This window comes from Lycorma delicatula, chromosome 3 (assembly GCF_047948215.1).
Source record: "Lycorma delicatula isolate Av1 chromosome 3, ASM4794821v1, whole genome shotgun sequence".
Lineage (NCBI taxonomy): Eukaryota > Metazoa > Arthropoda > Insecta > Hemiptera > Fulgoridae > Lycorma > Lycorma delicatula.
In genome coordinates, this window is record NC_134457.1 from 201,589,045 (window position 1) to 201,606,725 (window position 17,681).

At 29.7% G+C, this 17,681-nt stretch overlaps 1 protein-coding gene across 5 annotated transcripts in view; it reads left to right on the top strand.

Annotated features, from left to right (window-relative positions):
• Gcn5 (Gcn5 acetyltransferase) overlaps nt 1–17,681 on the top strand; it is a 59,640-nt gene that overhangs the window by 22,404 nt on the left and 19,555 nt on the right. For all 5 annotated transcript variants that reach the window (XR_012755824.1, XR_012755823.1, XM_075361371.1 and 2 more), the window contains exons 11-13: nt 3,922–4,142; nt 11,632–11,792; nt 16,603–16,827. Coding sequence is in view for 3 of the 5 variants with exons in the window: in XM_075361371.1 (XP_075217486.1) it covers nt 3,922–4,142; nt 11,632–11,792; nt 16,603–16,827 (607 nt within the window). In the remaining 2 variants the exon portion in view is untranslated. The remainder of the gene's footprint in view (nt 1–3,921; nt 4,143–11,631; nt 11,793–16,602; nt 16,828–17,681) is intronic.

Genomic DNA, 17,681 nt, shown 5'->3' on the forward strand with positions numbered 1-17,681 from the left:
CATTGTTTGATTAGCTTTAAATAATTATAAAACCTCTCTAAAGCAACATTAAATCAAATTTTCTTGTCTATAAATTACTTTTTGTTAACCTCGCAGTAGAAATTTAACAGATAGTTTTACCAAGTGACTATCATAACACAAAGCTCTGAAATAAAAACTCTTTAGGCGCACTTTCAGGTTAGGAGTAATGAAGAATCACAGTTTAAGAATAGGGTACATTAGCAAATCTGAAAAATTACGTGTTTAGTTTAAAAGTTTTGGATTTGATGCAAGAAATAGACAGTATTGTCTTGATGGAGTTTACAATTTCATGATCTCTGTTTATTTGGTCGTGCAGTGATCACCATGAACAGAGGAGAGCTTCTTTTAGTATTAACTATTGTCTTCTGAATTACATTCATAATGTACAGAATAATGGAAATAAAAAAAAATTGCTAGCATCTCCCTTGCATGCTATTCTTTACCTGTCATCAGAATGCTACTTTTCATCAATGTTGATTCACTTTTAGAATGATTATGCTGTTTTTACTTGTGTATACCTCGTAGCATTGTCATTGAATGCTTGCTATATCTTCCATATTGTTTGTCTTTTATATTGCTGATCTTTTGCCAGAATTTTATTAATTTTTTTCAGAAGGTTGCTATTGGTTTAAAGCAAGATTAATTATTACTGTTTCATACTTGTTTTCACCTTAATTAACAGTTTGATATAATTGTACATAAAAAGTTATTTCCAGTTTCTTGTAAATAAATAAAACTTATCACTTTAAATATTTTCACTCTGAAAATCAGTTTAACTTATTTATATTTTGATAAAATCAAAATTATTATTTGATAACACCAGAGCTGATTATTTTATTTATTTATTGCCTATTTAAACCTTGATTGTGTTTTGATATATCAAATTTCTTTAAATGTTTGTGAATTTCTTTATACAATTGTTTTATTGCATTTTTTTTTTTAATTAAAAATTTATGCTTCATATTAATTAAAAATTTGTACTTCTAATTTTAATTCATAATGAAGTCATTGATTTTTAATTAATAGTGTCCCCCTTTACATTACTTTTTTATTCCACAGTATTTGTCTTCTTTTATGACTGACACATAAAAATCTCGGGTATAAGAAACACTAGTCAGAGATGCTTTCTGTAAGACTAATGATGGTATTCTCTTATGTTATAAAAATATGAGCAATAAAATATAAATTATTATAAACAATGGTTTATGTTATTGCAATATGGCTTATGCTGATTGGAGTGAATATTTTCTTGTAGGACTGAATGTCGTCTGCAGTTCGATGGGCTTGTCATACTGATAGACAACAGAATATTCAGAATGGCAAAGAAGACATCAACAGAAAACACTATTCCCCACTTTTCTTAGTTGGCTTGGTGCAGAATGCTTGTTATTCTAAACAATGGTTGTGCCACTTTCAAGATTCACTTAAGCTTCATATCGGATTGCTTGCAATTGTTTGGTTATCTAATAAACAATTATTAACATGATGTGCTTAAATATTTATTAATGTATTGCCTAAATTAATTAGGCATTCTCAAACTAGGACACATATTTTCTCTTTTATGTTATCTTTTATTATTATTATTGATACACATAAGCAAAATTCAGCAAATTTATTTTCATAATTTTTTAATATATTATTGTTAGTTATGTTTGCCTTCATATATCAAAATTGCATAAAAATTGTTTTGTCATTTATTTGTTTCTTTTGTAATTTTAATTTCAGATATTTTTTTTTCTTTATGTAGTATACATGTTTTATCTCCTTTCTTTCTTTCTTATTTGCCTTGCATCCTTTGAACTTATCTGATTATCCTTCAAGATTGAAACACTCTTAAAAAACCTCTTAATTGTTGTTTTTTTAAGAGTAATTTGTTCTGAGATTAGAACATAAATTTCAAGCTTATAATGATTGCTGAGCATATGTAACCTTCATAACTTTGACTGCATTAACAATGTAGAAGTTGTCATATCTGCTATAAATCATCTTTGTTTTTCTGCCTGAGTTTTCCTGTAAATTGTGGATGGTAAAATTTTGCTCAGTGATCTGATAACTTATTGTTAAATATCATTTACTTACTTAATATTATCAAGAATACAGGATGTCCATAAAGTCTTTCCATGATTACAAAAAGCTATTACAATTACAGCTGTGCAGTTTGTGGAAAAAGAAAAAAAATTATCAAGTTTTCTTACCATGTCAGTAAACTTCAACATGTGCGCCTTTTGTTACTTGTAGAATGTCTAACCAATAAAATCAATTTCATACTATGCGTTAGACAACATTTCTTTGGTAACACTAGCAACAGCTTTAGTTATTCTCTTCTCAATGTGTCCAGATCAGGTGTAGGTGTTGCATAGACTCTGTTCTTAACATAATCCCAGAGGAAAACGTCTAAGGGAGTTATGTCTGGTGATCATGGTGACCAGGAAGTGGGACCGTTGCATCCAGTCCATCTGCCATGAAATGATTCATTCAGAAAATCTTGAACTAGTAATCCCAAATGTGGTAGTGCGCCATCCTGCTGGAAAACCACCCAAGGTCACAAGTCAGTTGGTTCAGATGTAGTAAAGTGTTGCAGCATATCCAGGTAAATGTTAGCTGTTATTGATTGCTCATTGAAAAAGAAGGGACCAATGATTCTGTTGTGCATCAAACTGCACCACACATTCACTTTAGGGGATATCTCTTAATTTTTTCCCTGGTAAAATACAGATTTTCTGAGCTCCATATTCTCATATTATGCCTGTTTTCTTTCCCTGAGGTGTTGAAAGTAGCCTCGTTTATAAAACACATATGCTGCAAGTACTTATTGTCATTACCAATCTGTTGAAAAATCTTGGTCGCAAAGGCAGCACAATGAGGGCAATCATCTGACTGTAGATGTTGCAATATCTGAACTTTATATGAGTGCAACCTTAGTTTCTGGTAATCCCTAGTTCATGAGATGCATGACTGGTAGATTTGTTGAGGCTATGTAGAAATGCTTGCTGCACAACTCAACCTTCTCTTCACTAATGGATGGTCACCCTATTCGAGGAAGGTCGACTACACTTCCATACTCCCTAAAATCTTTCTTTTTCCTGTTTAGCCTCCAGTAACTACCGTTTAGATAATACTTCAGAGGATGAATGAGAATAATATGTATGAGTGTGAATGAAGTGTAGTCTTGTACATTCTCAGTTCAACCATATCTGAGATGTGTGGTTAATTGAAACCCAACCACCAAAGAACACCGGTATCCACGATCTAGTATTCAATTCCGTGTAAAAATAGCTGGCTTTACTAGGACTTGAACGCTGGAACTCTCGACTTCCAAATCAGCTGATTTGGGAAGACGCGTTCACCACTAGACCAACCCGGTGGGTTCTCTTTAAAATCTGCATACTATGCAACGTTACTTTTGCTATCAGGTGCTGGTCATCCATATTCCCTTCTAAAATTTCGCTGCACAGTAATCGGTAATTTCGACTTGTGATACCACAACACACATGGTGCTTTCTCCTGGATTGATGCCATTTTATAAAAAACTGATCACAGTGACCTCTACCTGCAACAAACCAATATAAAAAAAATTAATAATTTTTTTCTTTCTTTTGTCACAAACCGCACAGCTGTAACTGTAATAGTTTTTTGTAATCATGGAAAGACTTTTTGGATAATGTACAGTTTTCATTTCATCATCAAACAAAGCAATCGTAAAAAGTAATTTATGCAAATTGATAGAAATATATTGACTTTAAACTTATGAAACATAGATTTTTTAAACTTTTTATTTTACAATTTTAGGCAATTTTACTTCAGCATATTGTTTATTTTGATATTAAAATTGTGTGACTATAAAATAAATTTGGCTACTTAAAATGTATTTATTCATTCACTATTATGATTTTTTTTCAGAGAACATAAGACATTAGTTTTGTTAAAAGATAAACGGCCTATTGGAGGAATATGTTTTCGAACTTTTGCTACACAAGGTTTTACAGAAATAGTATTCTGTGTCATCAGTTCTGTACTGCAAGTTAAAGGTTATGGGACACATCTTATGAATCATCTTAAAGATTATCATGTTCGTAAAAATATATTTCATTTGCTCACATTTGCAGATGAAGATGCTATTGGTAAGTATTTTTATGACTTACTTTTAAACAAAATTATTTAAAGTTTTTATGTTAAATATTTGTTTGTTAATATATTACTTATTTTCACTGAAAAAATTGAATAAGTGGAAGCTTTCTTGCAAATTGACCTACAAATAGTTCCAACTTTAACGTAAGTGGTAACTTATAGTATCAGCAAACACAGATACTTAAAACATTCAAAATTATTATTATGACAGTTTTACAAATAAATTAAATACATGGCACAAACACTAACAAATAAATAAAAAATTTGATAATTATGAAAATTTGTTTCAAGAGCAATCTTTTTTTAGGTATAATCCTTTTATTCTTGTTGTCGTATAGAAATAGTTAATTTAATACAATTTGAGTACTTATTTCATCTTCAATTTTTTAAAAAGCATATGAGTAAAATTTTCTTAGATTACATTGTTCTAATCTGTTAGGCAGGTGTTATATTACTGCTTCTACCATTTTTTTTTGTGTTATAACCTTGAGTTTTCACTCTTAACTTCTTAATATATACTTCAGTATTAAGGTAATCACAAAGAGAATAGTAGTTATATATTAACAGGGTTGGAAAATGTGATGGAATATGAAATCTTCCAATATTCCATAGAATATATCCTTTCCTGGAAATTACTTGACTTGAAAACAATTTCTTAACAGCCATAGGGATTGCTATGACAGTATGGGATATTGTCCTATTTTCCTGAACCATACAGATTTTAGATCAGTTATATATTGACGCTAGATCTGATATTAGGAATTTGTTTTATAATTTTGCATTTAAGCAGGAGTCACTGTAATATTGCCATTTTTTTTTTACACTATACCAAATGTTTGTGTGAAGATGATGCAATAAAGCTGAAGGAAAAATAAAGATTGAATCAAATCTTGAAAAAATCTTTAAAAAAATATTTTTATATTTTCACTTTGCTTAATAAATGGTAATGGGTTTTGTCTCTTACTTGATTCTATCAAGTTCTTCTCAGAGAAGATCATGTTCTTTCTAGTCATTTTGATCTGACATCATTATTACAATTTAATCAAGTAAAAGTTCTAATCCTTGGCTGAGTTTTTATATTGCTATTGTAAACTCAGGGCAGCAACATTTTTTGTGGTTGAGCAGTGAAAAGTCTGTGTTGCCTTCCTATGTCAGTGTTAGGTGCTGTTCTGTGGTATGCACCAGTGGTTTCTTTTACACTGTACAAGTAGGTGATAAAAAATTCCATACAAATTCATTTTTTTTGTTTTTTCAGCCTGAAATGGAATGTTAAAATGACCACAGAATGAATATTGTGTAATTACTGTTACAGAAAACTCTACCACAACTCACATTGTTGAGCAGTCTGTTGCTACTTTGTCATTAAATTGCTATCAGTTGTGGGAGTCTCTTTTCTATCTAAGTGTCAATATTACCAACCTTCCCTTAAAAAAATTGTTAAGTTTGCTTGACTGTTTTATTCTGGATGCCCTATGAGGAAACTGGATACTTCAGCAATGCATTCTGTAGGTCAAAATAAAGAAATCTTATGCAAATATGAGTTCAAAATGTTGTTTTCTAGTTTTATCTCCAAAACATTTTTCCTGAATCTCTTCTTAAGAATTAATTAATTCTATGTTTCATTTCTCTGGAACCCAATTATAAAGTATGTTGTTTTAACTCTAATTTGATTTGAATTAAAAAAAAAATTGAGTTCAAAATTTTATCTGAATTATTATTGAACAAATAAAACTCAACACTATAAAAAAAAAACTTTTCATGTTTGGAAGAAATAGTGTTTAAAGTGCCAGTTAACTTAAAAAATTAACTATACAATTTGTAGACTTTCAGTTTTAGCAAAGTGATACAATAAAAAAATGTAACATTTCAAAAATCAAATTTGAACAAAAAATTGATTAAACTTAATAAAAATCTTAATTACTAATACTTAAAATTGTTTAATTTAGCCTATTTTAAAGACACTGTTTGCAAGCTAGTCCAACTTAAAATATCATAGCTTCTATTAGTATCTTGGATTTTCTTAAAATGGTCAAATGCTTTCAAAATTCTGTTGATTAATGATTTCCTTGAACTTTCTGTTATTTTATAAACTATTTCTTTTATATGTTCCTACAAGCATTAATCAAGAAGTTTAAACCTGTGGACCTAGGAGGCCAATTAATTGGGCATCCTCATTCATCCTGTTAATTAATGAAGTTTAGATTGTTTTGATTTTATAACAATAACTATTTCTTAAAGGACATGAATTAATGTCCTAAACAGTAATTGTGAAAAGTAACACTACAAGATTCAAGTTGTGTCTGTTTATGGTTTACTATTCACCTAATTATGAGGTAACCTAAATAATTTTTCATTTTGTAATCATCCCCAAATTTCAATACATGGGAACAAATGCATTGGAAAAATAATCATTCAGATTGACCGAATGGTTCTTGAGTTTTCAGCGAGTATTAATATATATATATATATATATATATATATATATATATATATATATATATACATGCAAACAGTGCCCACATTTTGATTTGTATATAAAGAGTAAGAGGAGAAAATTAGTAGGTTTTAGTTGGCTTTACCAAACAGAATATTATCCTTATGAAAGCATCTTTTGTGACCTTCAAAACAGCCTTGTTCAGGTAACTAACAGATATTTGGACAAGAATTATTAAATTAAAATTAGTTTAGGTTTATGTAAAAAAACAAATTCAGTACTAAAAATTGTTTAGGATAAAAAGAATAATCAGATCAAAATTACAATAATGGAATTATATTCATTGTATTTACTATGGTTTATAAATGATGAATATAAATTCAAACTTCTTGGTAGTCTGAACAACATTTTTGCTGGAATTTTTTTTATTGAATTAGATTTTTTGCCTAATTTTGTTTTACTCAAAAATACTACACTAATTGAAAAAAATCTTGCGTTCAAAAATGAAATTAAGATACCATATATATACCTACCTGACATAACATCTTTGTTATGGCTGTTTATAGATTTGAAAATCAGTAATTCCTTTAAAGTTAGTTACTTTTTCACCTGATAACATGTTTTAAGATGGTATTTCATTTTCATATTATTGCGATTGGTTTTTAGATGTAGCAGCAATCTGTAAAGACAGAAAGTAGCTTGGAGTTTGTTTCTTGAAACCTAAGTAATATTGTAGTCATCTAGAAAGTTTGATAATGTAATGTTTGCACAACAAACTTTTTTCATATTTTGCTGATACTCTGAAAGAACTATTTAGTTATTAAAATTTGATAGAAGGTGTTTTTGAAATTAATACATTTCATGTATTAGACTTTTAATTTTTTTTTTTTTTTGTAATCTCAAACATATTTGTAAACATATAGTAATTATGAGGATGCTAAAAAATATACATATCATTTATAGTAATAATTTGTGTGTTAAATACCCATTTCACTCACAAAATTGGTTTTTTGTGATTGAATATAGTTTATTTTTATTTAAAATTCTATTATTTATATTTTATTATATATGTTTACTATGGTTTTCAGTAAGAAGATACGATTCCAATTTTAATAATCCTAATTTCCTTGTAATGTCTGATTATACCTTTCCTGATTCCTAATTTTGGGTTCCTTTTTTTTACTTTTTATTGATTTGTTCAAAAGGTAAGGTCTTATGTATGTTGTCAGTTCTATATTGATATTTTAATATTATCTATACTGAAGTTCAATCCTAGTTATATCTGAATTTATGACTTTTCAATGTTTGTTTGAATGATATTTATTAGAAAACAGTATAAGTGACTAGTTAATGTTTTGGTTTTAATTTACAGTTAAAAACTAAATGTTGACTCAGCTGTGGCTGTATTAACACTTTAATGTGTTATTATTATGTTATTGTAAAACTTATTATGGTAATTCTGTAGCCAGATCATATCTGACCCAAAAATTTAAGTTCTTATAGTTTTTGCTAGAATTCTAATTTAAGATTTGTTTCACTTACAATAACATGCTACTGGAGTAATATGTTTTAATAGTAATTTGTTATTTTGTAAAAACATTTTCTAAGGTCACCTATTCTGTACAAGAAAAACATAATTTCACTTGATATTTTATGTTATGTAAAATATTTTTCATTTTACAATATTTTAATAAATGAATAATCTATGTAATCTTTGAAAAGCTTATGCAAGGATATAAGCAATTATCCATAATGAATTTGCATTCGTGTTTCTTTTAACAATACTGCCATTTTTGTATGAAGATGGTATGCTTTATTTCTGCAGAGAGTTGAAGTTGATCGTTACATTATTACAAATGTATGTTGGTTAATGTGGCATTAACCATGGTCACTTCATTTTCTGTTTTCACAAAAAAAGAGTAGCATTTAGAAATCCATTTTTAGTAATCTGTTGGTATATCAAGGGCTGAAATCCATTAGACTTAAAAAATATGGGAACATTGTTTTACCATAAATGAATGTCCATGAGTGGATTGAAAAATTAAAAATTGGTTACAGAAGCGATTACCTGAAGTGGTTACCTGAAGAAGATGCTTTATGCCTGTCTACGTTATAACTGATTACAACATTAAGCACATATGTGTCATGGTTTTGAACTATGTTAAAGATATTCAAGACTATTGATGAAATGGCAAGTGGCCTATAAATTAGTCATGGTTCTGCTTATGAAATCATCCTCAATAGATGTAACTTACTTTCATAAAGTTTGTACAAATCAATTCATAATGCTGTATAAGCAAATGCTTGAATATCCATCAACAAAATTTTGCTTATTGTAGTAAGTGATGTCTTCTTTGACAGAATCATCACTGAGACAAAACATGGATCTACCATTTTAAGTCAAAGCGTAAATGGCGACATGTGGAACAAAAACGATAATTAAAATATTTTCTTTTTTTTTATTTTAATCAAAAAATTAAAACAAGTGATAAATGTCTTAACACCATTTATGAGATTTGTAAATTTGTAATGTAAAACAGAAAATCTAAATTAAATTTAAAACTAAATGAAAAAGTTTTAAAAAAATTAGGAAAAGTAAAACAAAAGCAGCCATTTTCATAGAAAATTTGTAAAATTTTATTTAATATCAATATTTTTCCTTAAACAAAGCTTCATTTTCAATTTCTTCTCAGGAACTTACTTTCTCACTGTGTCTTGTTCATTGATGAAATAATATTGAACATGCTCACTCAAATCATTTTTGAATTGATTAAAATAACCTGTAGTTTCATTTTCATTCAGTTATTTTACTATTCTTATGAGATTCACCAAGATTTAGTAAATGCAAATTTTATCAGAAACACAAGAAATTTGTAATTTAAGTGATTTCACGATTAAAACAATTTAAAAACGTAATATTCTTGTTATCACTGGATCACTGATGGGCCAAAATATTTGTACAGTTTAAATAAATAAGCTTTAGCATGTATGAAATTTTTAATTAACCTTTTGAGATATCCCTGATTATGGTGAGAAAAAGAATTACCATATTAGAAATAGTCACTGTAATAAGAATGAAAATATTCTTTGTAGGGTCAAAATTGACCTGACAATAGTTAAGAGTTAAGCCTATTATATAGCAGTTCATATTAATAATATCTAATAAACTATTATATTAATTATGTATTATATCTACCTCGAATATAAAATTAAGTCTCAAAGATTCCATTTTTAAAGGGTTAGTAAAATATACTAACTCATGATGTTAAATAACATAGACTACATGTTATTTTAGAGTACCAAGAAAAAAATTTTTACTTTTAAAAAATGTTGGAATCAAGAAAAGTTCATCATTAAAACAGTTTAACTTTAAACATTTGTTTTCTTATTAGTGTAATCTGTGTTATACATTTTACGAGGCATTAAGGGTCGTTTGGACATTAAAAAAATTAACTTGTAAGAAAAGGTTTCTTACAGTTTTAGTTTACTACATATCCGTTTCACTTTTCTACATAATCACTCAGTTATAAGCACTTTTTGTAATGCTGCACCAGTTCTTTAACCCCTTTGCATAAAAGTTTGCCCTGGAAATTGAACCAGTTGACAATAGCAGTCTTGAGTTCTTCATTGTTTTCAAACCATTGACCACCAAGCCAATGTTTCAAATGCAAGAAGAGGAAGTAGTTGCTAGGTGCAAGGTTGGGACTACATGGAGGGTGATCAAAAAGTTCCCAATGAAAATCTTGAATCTTCTTGGTTAAGGCAGCAGTGTGAGGACCCATGTTGTCGTGAAGGAGGATTATGCCGGACGACAGTTTCCCACGCTGTAGATTTTGGATCGCACGTCTCAGTTTGGTGGGTGTTTCACATTACACATCAGCTGTAATTGTTGATCCATGTTTCATGAAATCAACCAAAATGGCGCCCTTTTAATCCAAAAAAATGGTAGCAACATTTTTTGACTCGTGTACAGAGATTGCTTAAACTTTTCTGGTTTTGTGGAACTTGAATGGTGCCACTGCATTGACTATTGTTTCAATTCTGCGTTGGTGTAGGATATCCACGTCTCATTATCCATAACAATGTGGGAAACAAATCATCTCCATCTTGTTGATAGCAGTCCAAAAACTCTTATCATGTAGATAGAGGTGCGTCTACGTCCAGCATGTGGAAATTCATCAGCCAAAGCACTAACTGTCAATCACCAATCACATTGCAGTTTTCGGTTCATTTGTTCAACGATTTTGTCAGTGTGAATACTGGGCCTGCCCCCTCCGTTCTTCATTGTATATATTTGTGCGGCCATTCTTAAAGTCTTGACACCATTGTCTAACCTTTCCTTCACTCGTTACTGTAGGTCCATAGACTAGACACAACTCCTGATGAATTTCAGCAGCTGAAGATCCTTTTGCACACAGAAATCTAATCATAGCATGAACTTCACAACTAGTGGGAGAAATGATTGTTGTGGACATTGCGATCTGCATTCACAAACAGGCAAACGACTACTGAATAAAAAAAAAACAACTCCAATGGCTTCATAAATAGCCAATAGATGTCCGTGCATGCCTGAAACTGTGTTCAGACCCTTTCTTTCTTTTTCTGTTTAGCTTCTGGAATCATCGTAAGCTGTTGCTTCAGAAGATGAATGAGGATGATATGTATGAATGTAAATGAAGTGTAGGTTTGTTCTCAGGTCAACCATTCCTGAGATATGTGGATATTTGAAACCCAACCACCAAAGAACACCAGTATCCCAAAGTGATTCCCTTTACTAAAATTTGAATTTTAGAACTCTTGACTTCGAAATCAGCTGATTTGCAATGAGTTCACCATTAGACCATTACTGTGTTCAGACTCGTTAATAAATATAAGTCAATGGCCCTTACTTTATGAATATGCTTCATATAACCTATAATGTAAATGTCTGTAATTAATTTTTAACTGAACATTTATTACTATATGTTAAATTTAAGTGAATTTAATTGTATTTTTAAAAATATGCTTCCTGCCATTAAAATTAATGTTAATAACTTGTTTTTATTCAGGTTATTTTCAAAAGCAAGGATTTACTAAAGATATCAAACTTAATAGAGCTGTTTACAAAGGTTATATTAAGGATTATGAAGGTGCTGTGCTTATGCATTGTCAGTTAAATGATAAAATTGTTTACACAGAGTTGTGCGCTGTTGTTAGACAACAAAAAGAGGTAATAAAGTATTTAAAGGAATTATTTTTAATCTACTAGATATTAGAGATATGTTGGAAAATATCAAACAGTTTGACTAACTGCTGTTTCTCAGAAAAAATGAACTATTGTTTCACTTAGGTACAAACTGTTTTTTCTACTGCTTAGCAAACACACGTTGAATCACTAAACAGAACTGTCAACTTACTCCTATGAAGGTTAAGTTATTGAAAACTGATAAAGTGAATAAACCATTTGATGTTTGATGAAAACAGGTCATTTGCCCAGCAAATTGTCATTCTATCAATTTAAGATTGAACAGTCTCAAAAAGCAAATAAATCATATTTATGAAAATATTGTAATATTAAAGTACAGAATAAAAAGTTTATAAAACTGTTAAATCTTACAACAAGTTTTTATATTTATAGTATTTACTGCATCAACCAAAACATACTGCAGTCGATGCATTCAGAAAAATATTAAAATGTAACTTGTTTTTAAACACAAAAAACAAGCAATTTAGTATTGTAAAATAAACATGAGTCACAAACATTAACAGATTATGTTTGTTGTCGTTTGGCAGAAAAAACATAAATGCCCACCTTTACTAGATATTAAAGAATTTGTTAATTTTTTTAAAATTTGTGTGGCATGCATGTTAAAAAAAATTCACTTCGTAATTTGTGGTGAGCAGATTAACAGCTCCATTGCTTACAGCTACAACTGCATAATTTTTATTCATTTATATTATTTTCTTTATTGAATTTTATGCAAGAACATGTCTTAGGTTTTTTTTAAAAAAAAAGAGAAATAGTCTTATGTTGTTCTGTTATGGAATTACAAAAAGTAAACCATTTTTGTAACATAATGTAGAGTATTTATTTTTTATTAATTTCACTTCTGACAACTAGTTGTTAGTATGTTTTCTGGATAGTTCATTACAGAGATGAGCATGAAAGAATATATCATCATTTCTTGCCAATTTTTTTCTTTAGTTAATCAATATTCTATGATATTGATTATTGTTATATACCTTGGTATAAACACTAAAGTCCAATTTATCTGGCCTTCAGTTATCTGATCTACTCTGTGGTGTAATTAATGCATTATAGAATAAACAATGTGAGTAATTAAGAAAATAAAATCAATCATACATGGTGGTATCAGAATATTCCCAGATTGTACTCAGACTGCACTTTGTCATTACTGTACAGAATGCTGGAGATCATTGCTTCCAAGCCTACTCTATCAGGTTGTTTGAATTGCATCATAATATCTTACCTGCTTGTTCTAGAGCAGTGATTATCAACATTTTTAGCTCCCTACCTTTAAAAAGTAATAATATATGACTATAATGAATATCTTGTGACCCCCAAGCTTTTATATGTAAATCAAGCCGTACCAGTAAAAATACACTTGAAGCATCTTATCTTATAGCATTAAGAGAGCTAAGATGACCAAACCCTGTACAATCTCGTATTGCCTGCTGCTATCATTATGGTCAGTGTTTTAATAGATGTGGAAAAAGCAAAATAATTGAAAAAAATTCCGCTTTCTGTCGACACAGTATCAGAGCGAATCAATGACATGACTGCCAATGTTTGTGATCAGATAATTCAGCAAGTAAGTTCAAGTGAATTTCTCAGTTCTTATGTTTTGTGAGCTATGAATGCAATAGGGATAGATCAATCAAAGAAAATGTGTTGTTTTGCAAATCAATATCTGGTCATGCAACAGGACAGTGTTTTTTGATGTTTTTTATGAATATACTAAAAACTATAAGATAGATTGAAAAAATATATTACAGTATATAGTGATTGTGCAAAGGCAATAACAGTAAAGAACAGTGGATTTCTGAGAAAATTATAAGATCGTCTTATACCATGGGCGGAATGGATGTGCTGCTTTCTTCACATACATTGTCTTGCTGTAAAAAGTATGCTGGAAAATCTCAAATTCTTTGTAAAGCTGTAAAAATGGTTAATTTTATTAAACGTTTACCATTACAGAATAGGCTGTTTGCTAAACTATGCAATGAAATGGGCAAAAAGAAAAAAAATATTTTCTTTTCCTTATTATTAAGGAATAGATAAATAAATAATATTTTTCCAGGTTAAACAAACACCATTCTCAATGTTTTTTTACAGAATAATGAGTTATGTTGTTGTTGGTTTACTTTGCTGATTTATTTTTGCATTTTTAACGATTTGAATGTGAATTTACAAGGACACGATAAAACATTTTATTAATTGCAGACAAAGTTTATTAAGAAGATTAATATCTGGATTATTTGCCTTCAAAGCAAAAATTATGATATGTTTCCATTCACTTCTGATTATATATAAGAAAAAAAAATTGGATGAATACAACTATTATTCACCACAATTTGGATAGCATAAAGATGCAGTTGCATGAACTAAAAATTCAGTTGGCGGAATATTTCTCAGAAGATAAAAATGATTTCTCAAAGAGGTGGGTACTGAATCCATTTAGTGAAAATGATGTTCCAGCTGCTAAGTTACCAGTTAAGATTCATGACCAGCTCATCTAAATGTCTGCCAATAAAACATTACAACTACAATTCACATCTGAAAACTTAGATATGTTTTGGCTTGCTTGTCGAAGTAATATGGAAATTTAGACACAAAAGCATTGAAAATATTAATACTTTCACCATGTTTTACTTCTGTGAAAAGGGTTTTTCTTTTTGTCTTTGGTTATACTAAAAGTTAAATATAAGAATTGTCTTTTATCACTTGAAAACGATTTGCTTTTGTATGTTTCTAACGTAGATCCACATATGAAGAAACTTTTAAATGATCAAACACAACTATCTTATTAATTTATTTTCCTTACAGGTTTACTGATAAATGTAAGTAAAATGTTTATAATAACTTTTTTTTGTAACAAAATGCTTTCAGTATGTTTATGTGTAAAGTTGTAGACTAATTTCATGACCTCCCTTTCATATCACCACAACCCCCATCAGGGTCATGACCCCCTGGTTGAGAAACACTATTTTAGAGAAAAAATTTTATCACCTTATGTTATTTTTTTTTTTTGTAATGGGCGATTAATTTGAACAGTGTCTTCATGAAATTTTATGTGAAACTGGTTAATCAGCTTCTGAGACTTTTGAAATAGTTCATCAGGCTTTTAAAGAGGATTCATTTGGTTTAACATAGGGTTTTTGTATGGTTTGCTCATTTCAAGGCCACTAAATATCATTTGAAGACAATGGTTTTTTGGGCTATCTTCCTCTAGGAAAAAATTTGAGAACTCATCCATTAGGATGTTGCTGAATAATCACCAAATTGTATGACATGGTTGGTATTATTGCATATGGGAGCGGCTTAGAAATTTTAACTGAAAATTTAAACATGCATCATGGTGCTGTAAAATTTGCCCCTCAGCTCTTGTTTACTTGACCAAAATTAGTGGGATGGTGTATATTATTACAGTGCCTGCAGTCAAGAGCCTATATCCACTGAGATCAAAAAAGGCATAACAGGTCAGAAGCACAACAAAGTGAATGCTTGTGTTCTTTGATATCCAAAATATTGTTCAAAGAGAATTTCTTTTAACATTTTGTGATGATATGATACACTTGAACGAAAATGTGTGATGGAAAGAACAGAATTGTGGGAAAACAAAATTGGCTGGTGTACCATGAAATGCACCTGCACACATCTCTCTCAAAACTACACAATTTTTGATAACGTTCAACATGGATGTCATGCCATATCCTCTGTATTCACTGGATGTAGCCCCCTATGACTTTGTTTGTTTACCAATCTAAAATTGAAGTTTTAAGGTTGCTTCTTTAACATTGTAGACGACATCAATAAAGAATTTCAGGCAGTGCTTGATAGCTTCTAAGAAAACAATTTCATCATACTTTTGAGGAACGGAAATGCTGGAATTGGCATATACACTCCCAAAGAGACTATTTTAAAGAGGATGACAGGCACTTGTAAAAGGGGTAAGCAGATTAATTTTTTTAGGGTTAGTCTGGCATTTTTCTGATACTACCAAGTATTTATTTTATAACAATTCCATTAGAGACAGCAAAGCATTTCTCCTTTATAGGTGGCATTTCTTGTTATTGGAGTGGCTTTTGCTTGGATGGTGAAGACAGTAGTGTTGTTTTGATTTGGCAGAAAGTGAAAGTTATGTAAATGGAAAAGTATAAGAGTTAGAGCTTTGTGAGTGCACTGTTACATCATGGCAGTTACTTAATGAAGTGTGCTGTAACAATTATTTTGAGTTCGTGGAAATTTTCCTTACAAGTACATATAAATGTTTAGTTTTATTTTACTATCCATTACAGTACTGTAAACTTCTTTCAGTGCAGTTATTTTAGCTGGTTTTCGTGTTATAGCATTCATTTTTATGTAAACATCAACCAAGTCATACAAGGAATAAAGGTATTGTGTGATACACATTTTTTATTTTGTGTGATACACATAAAATATCTTCTCTGCTTCTGCTGATGTTATAAAGGAGGAAATAAACATTTTTTCTTCGGCTGATGTTATGTTGGAGCGAGCTAACTATGAGCAAGAGTAATCTGTAACACAGATTTGGAGCACTCCCAAGTCAGTTTTGACATAGCAGCATTTCATCTCAAGATTCTTTTGTTCAGAAAAATGTAATTTCATTGTTTATTAACAAAACATTGTATTTTAATGTTAAAATGAACTGCAGTTCATGAACTTGTTATTGAACTTAATACAAACAGAAATTTCCTTCATTTTTTGTTTGAGAAAAAAGTGTGAATTCTGTTATATAGCAATTGTGTGTAAAATGTTTTTTTTTTTATGTTAACAGATAATTAAACGTTTGGCAGAACAAAGGAAACAAGAAGTGCAAAAAGTACACCCAGGATTAACATGTTTCCGTGAAGGTGTACGTTCTATTCCAATTGAGAGTATTCCTGGAATTAGGGAAACTGGATGGAGACCAGCTGCTAGGACGACACGTGTATCAAAAGTTACTGAAGAGACTAGTGATCCTGATACATTGTTTAAAGCGTTTAAGAATGTTTTAAGTAGTGTAAGTTTTTTACGCTCTAATTTTTTAAAATTATATTTTATGTAAGTCAGAAGAAAATCATTTAAATTGTGATAGAACAGTGCTCTAAAAAAATTAAACGTGTAACTGGTATTGTCTTATCAATATGATGTGATGTTTGCAGGTAGTTTTTGGGCAGGTTGTATAGAAATTTGGTTACTGGCTATAGTATATTTTGTGAACTGTGTTAACTATTTTTAAATTTATTTTTTTAAATTTGATATTAAAGAACTTTTCTGTAAAATTTATCATTGTTAACCTTTGTTTGTGTTTTTGTTTACTTATATCAATATTAAAATATTCATTACTTCAGAACATCACTGTATGACCACTACACCATATAGAAAGCTATGTAGATGTTACAAATCACCTTTTATTATTCAAAAAATATCTATGTTTTTAAATAAGTAACATCTGAGTAGAAATAATTAATTTATTTTTAAGTATTATATTTTTGAGATCATATCTTCAAATGTTTTATTAATTTAAACACTTTTTGACAGTTTAAAAAGAATGGTACAGTCGATTCTGGTTTATTGGGACACAACAGAGCTGGATTATTTTGGCATAATTAGATGGCTGGCCCTAAAAAACAAATTCATAAATTTTACTGTATATGATACTGTATTGCATTAAACATAACACCCACACATATTCTACATGCAAGCTCTACTGATGTATACACGAGTTATAGTATACTATAGTCGCAAAAATTTAAGTTCAAAATACCTGTTCATGTAGCCTACTGTTAAAAATATGCACTGTATTGTTTAAGTAGGCTGCATATAGTAATGAAACTAACTGAAAGGAAATGACCAATCGTTATCTTATATTCC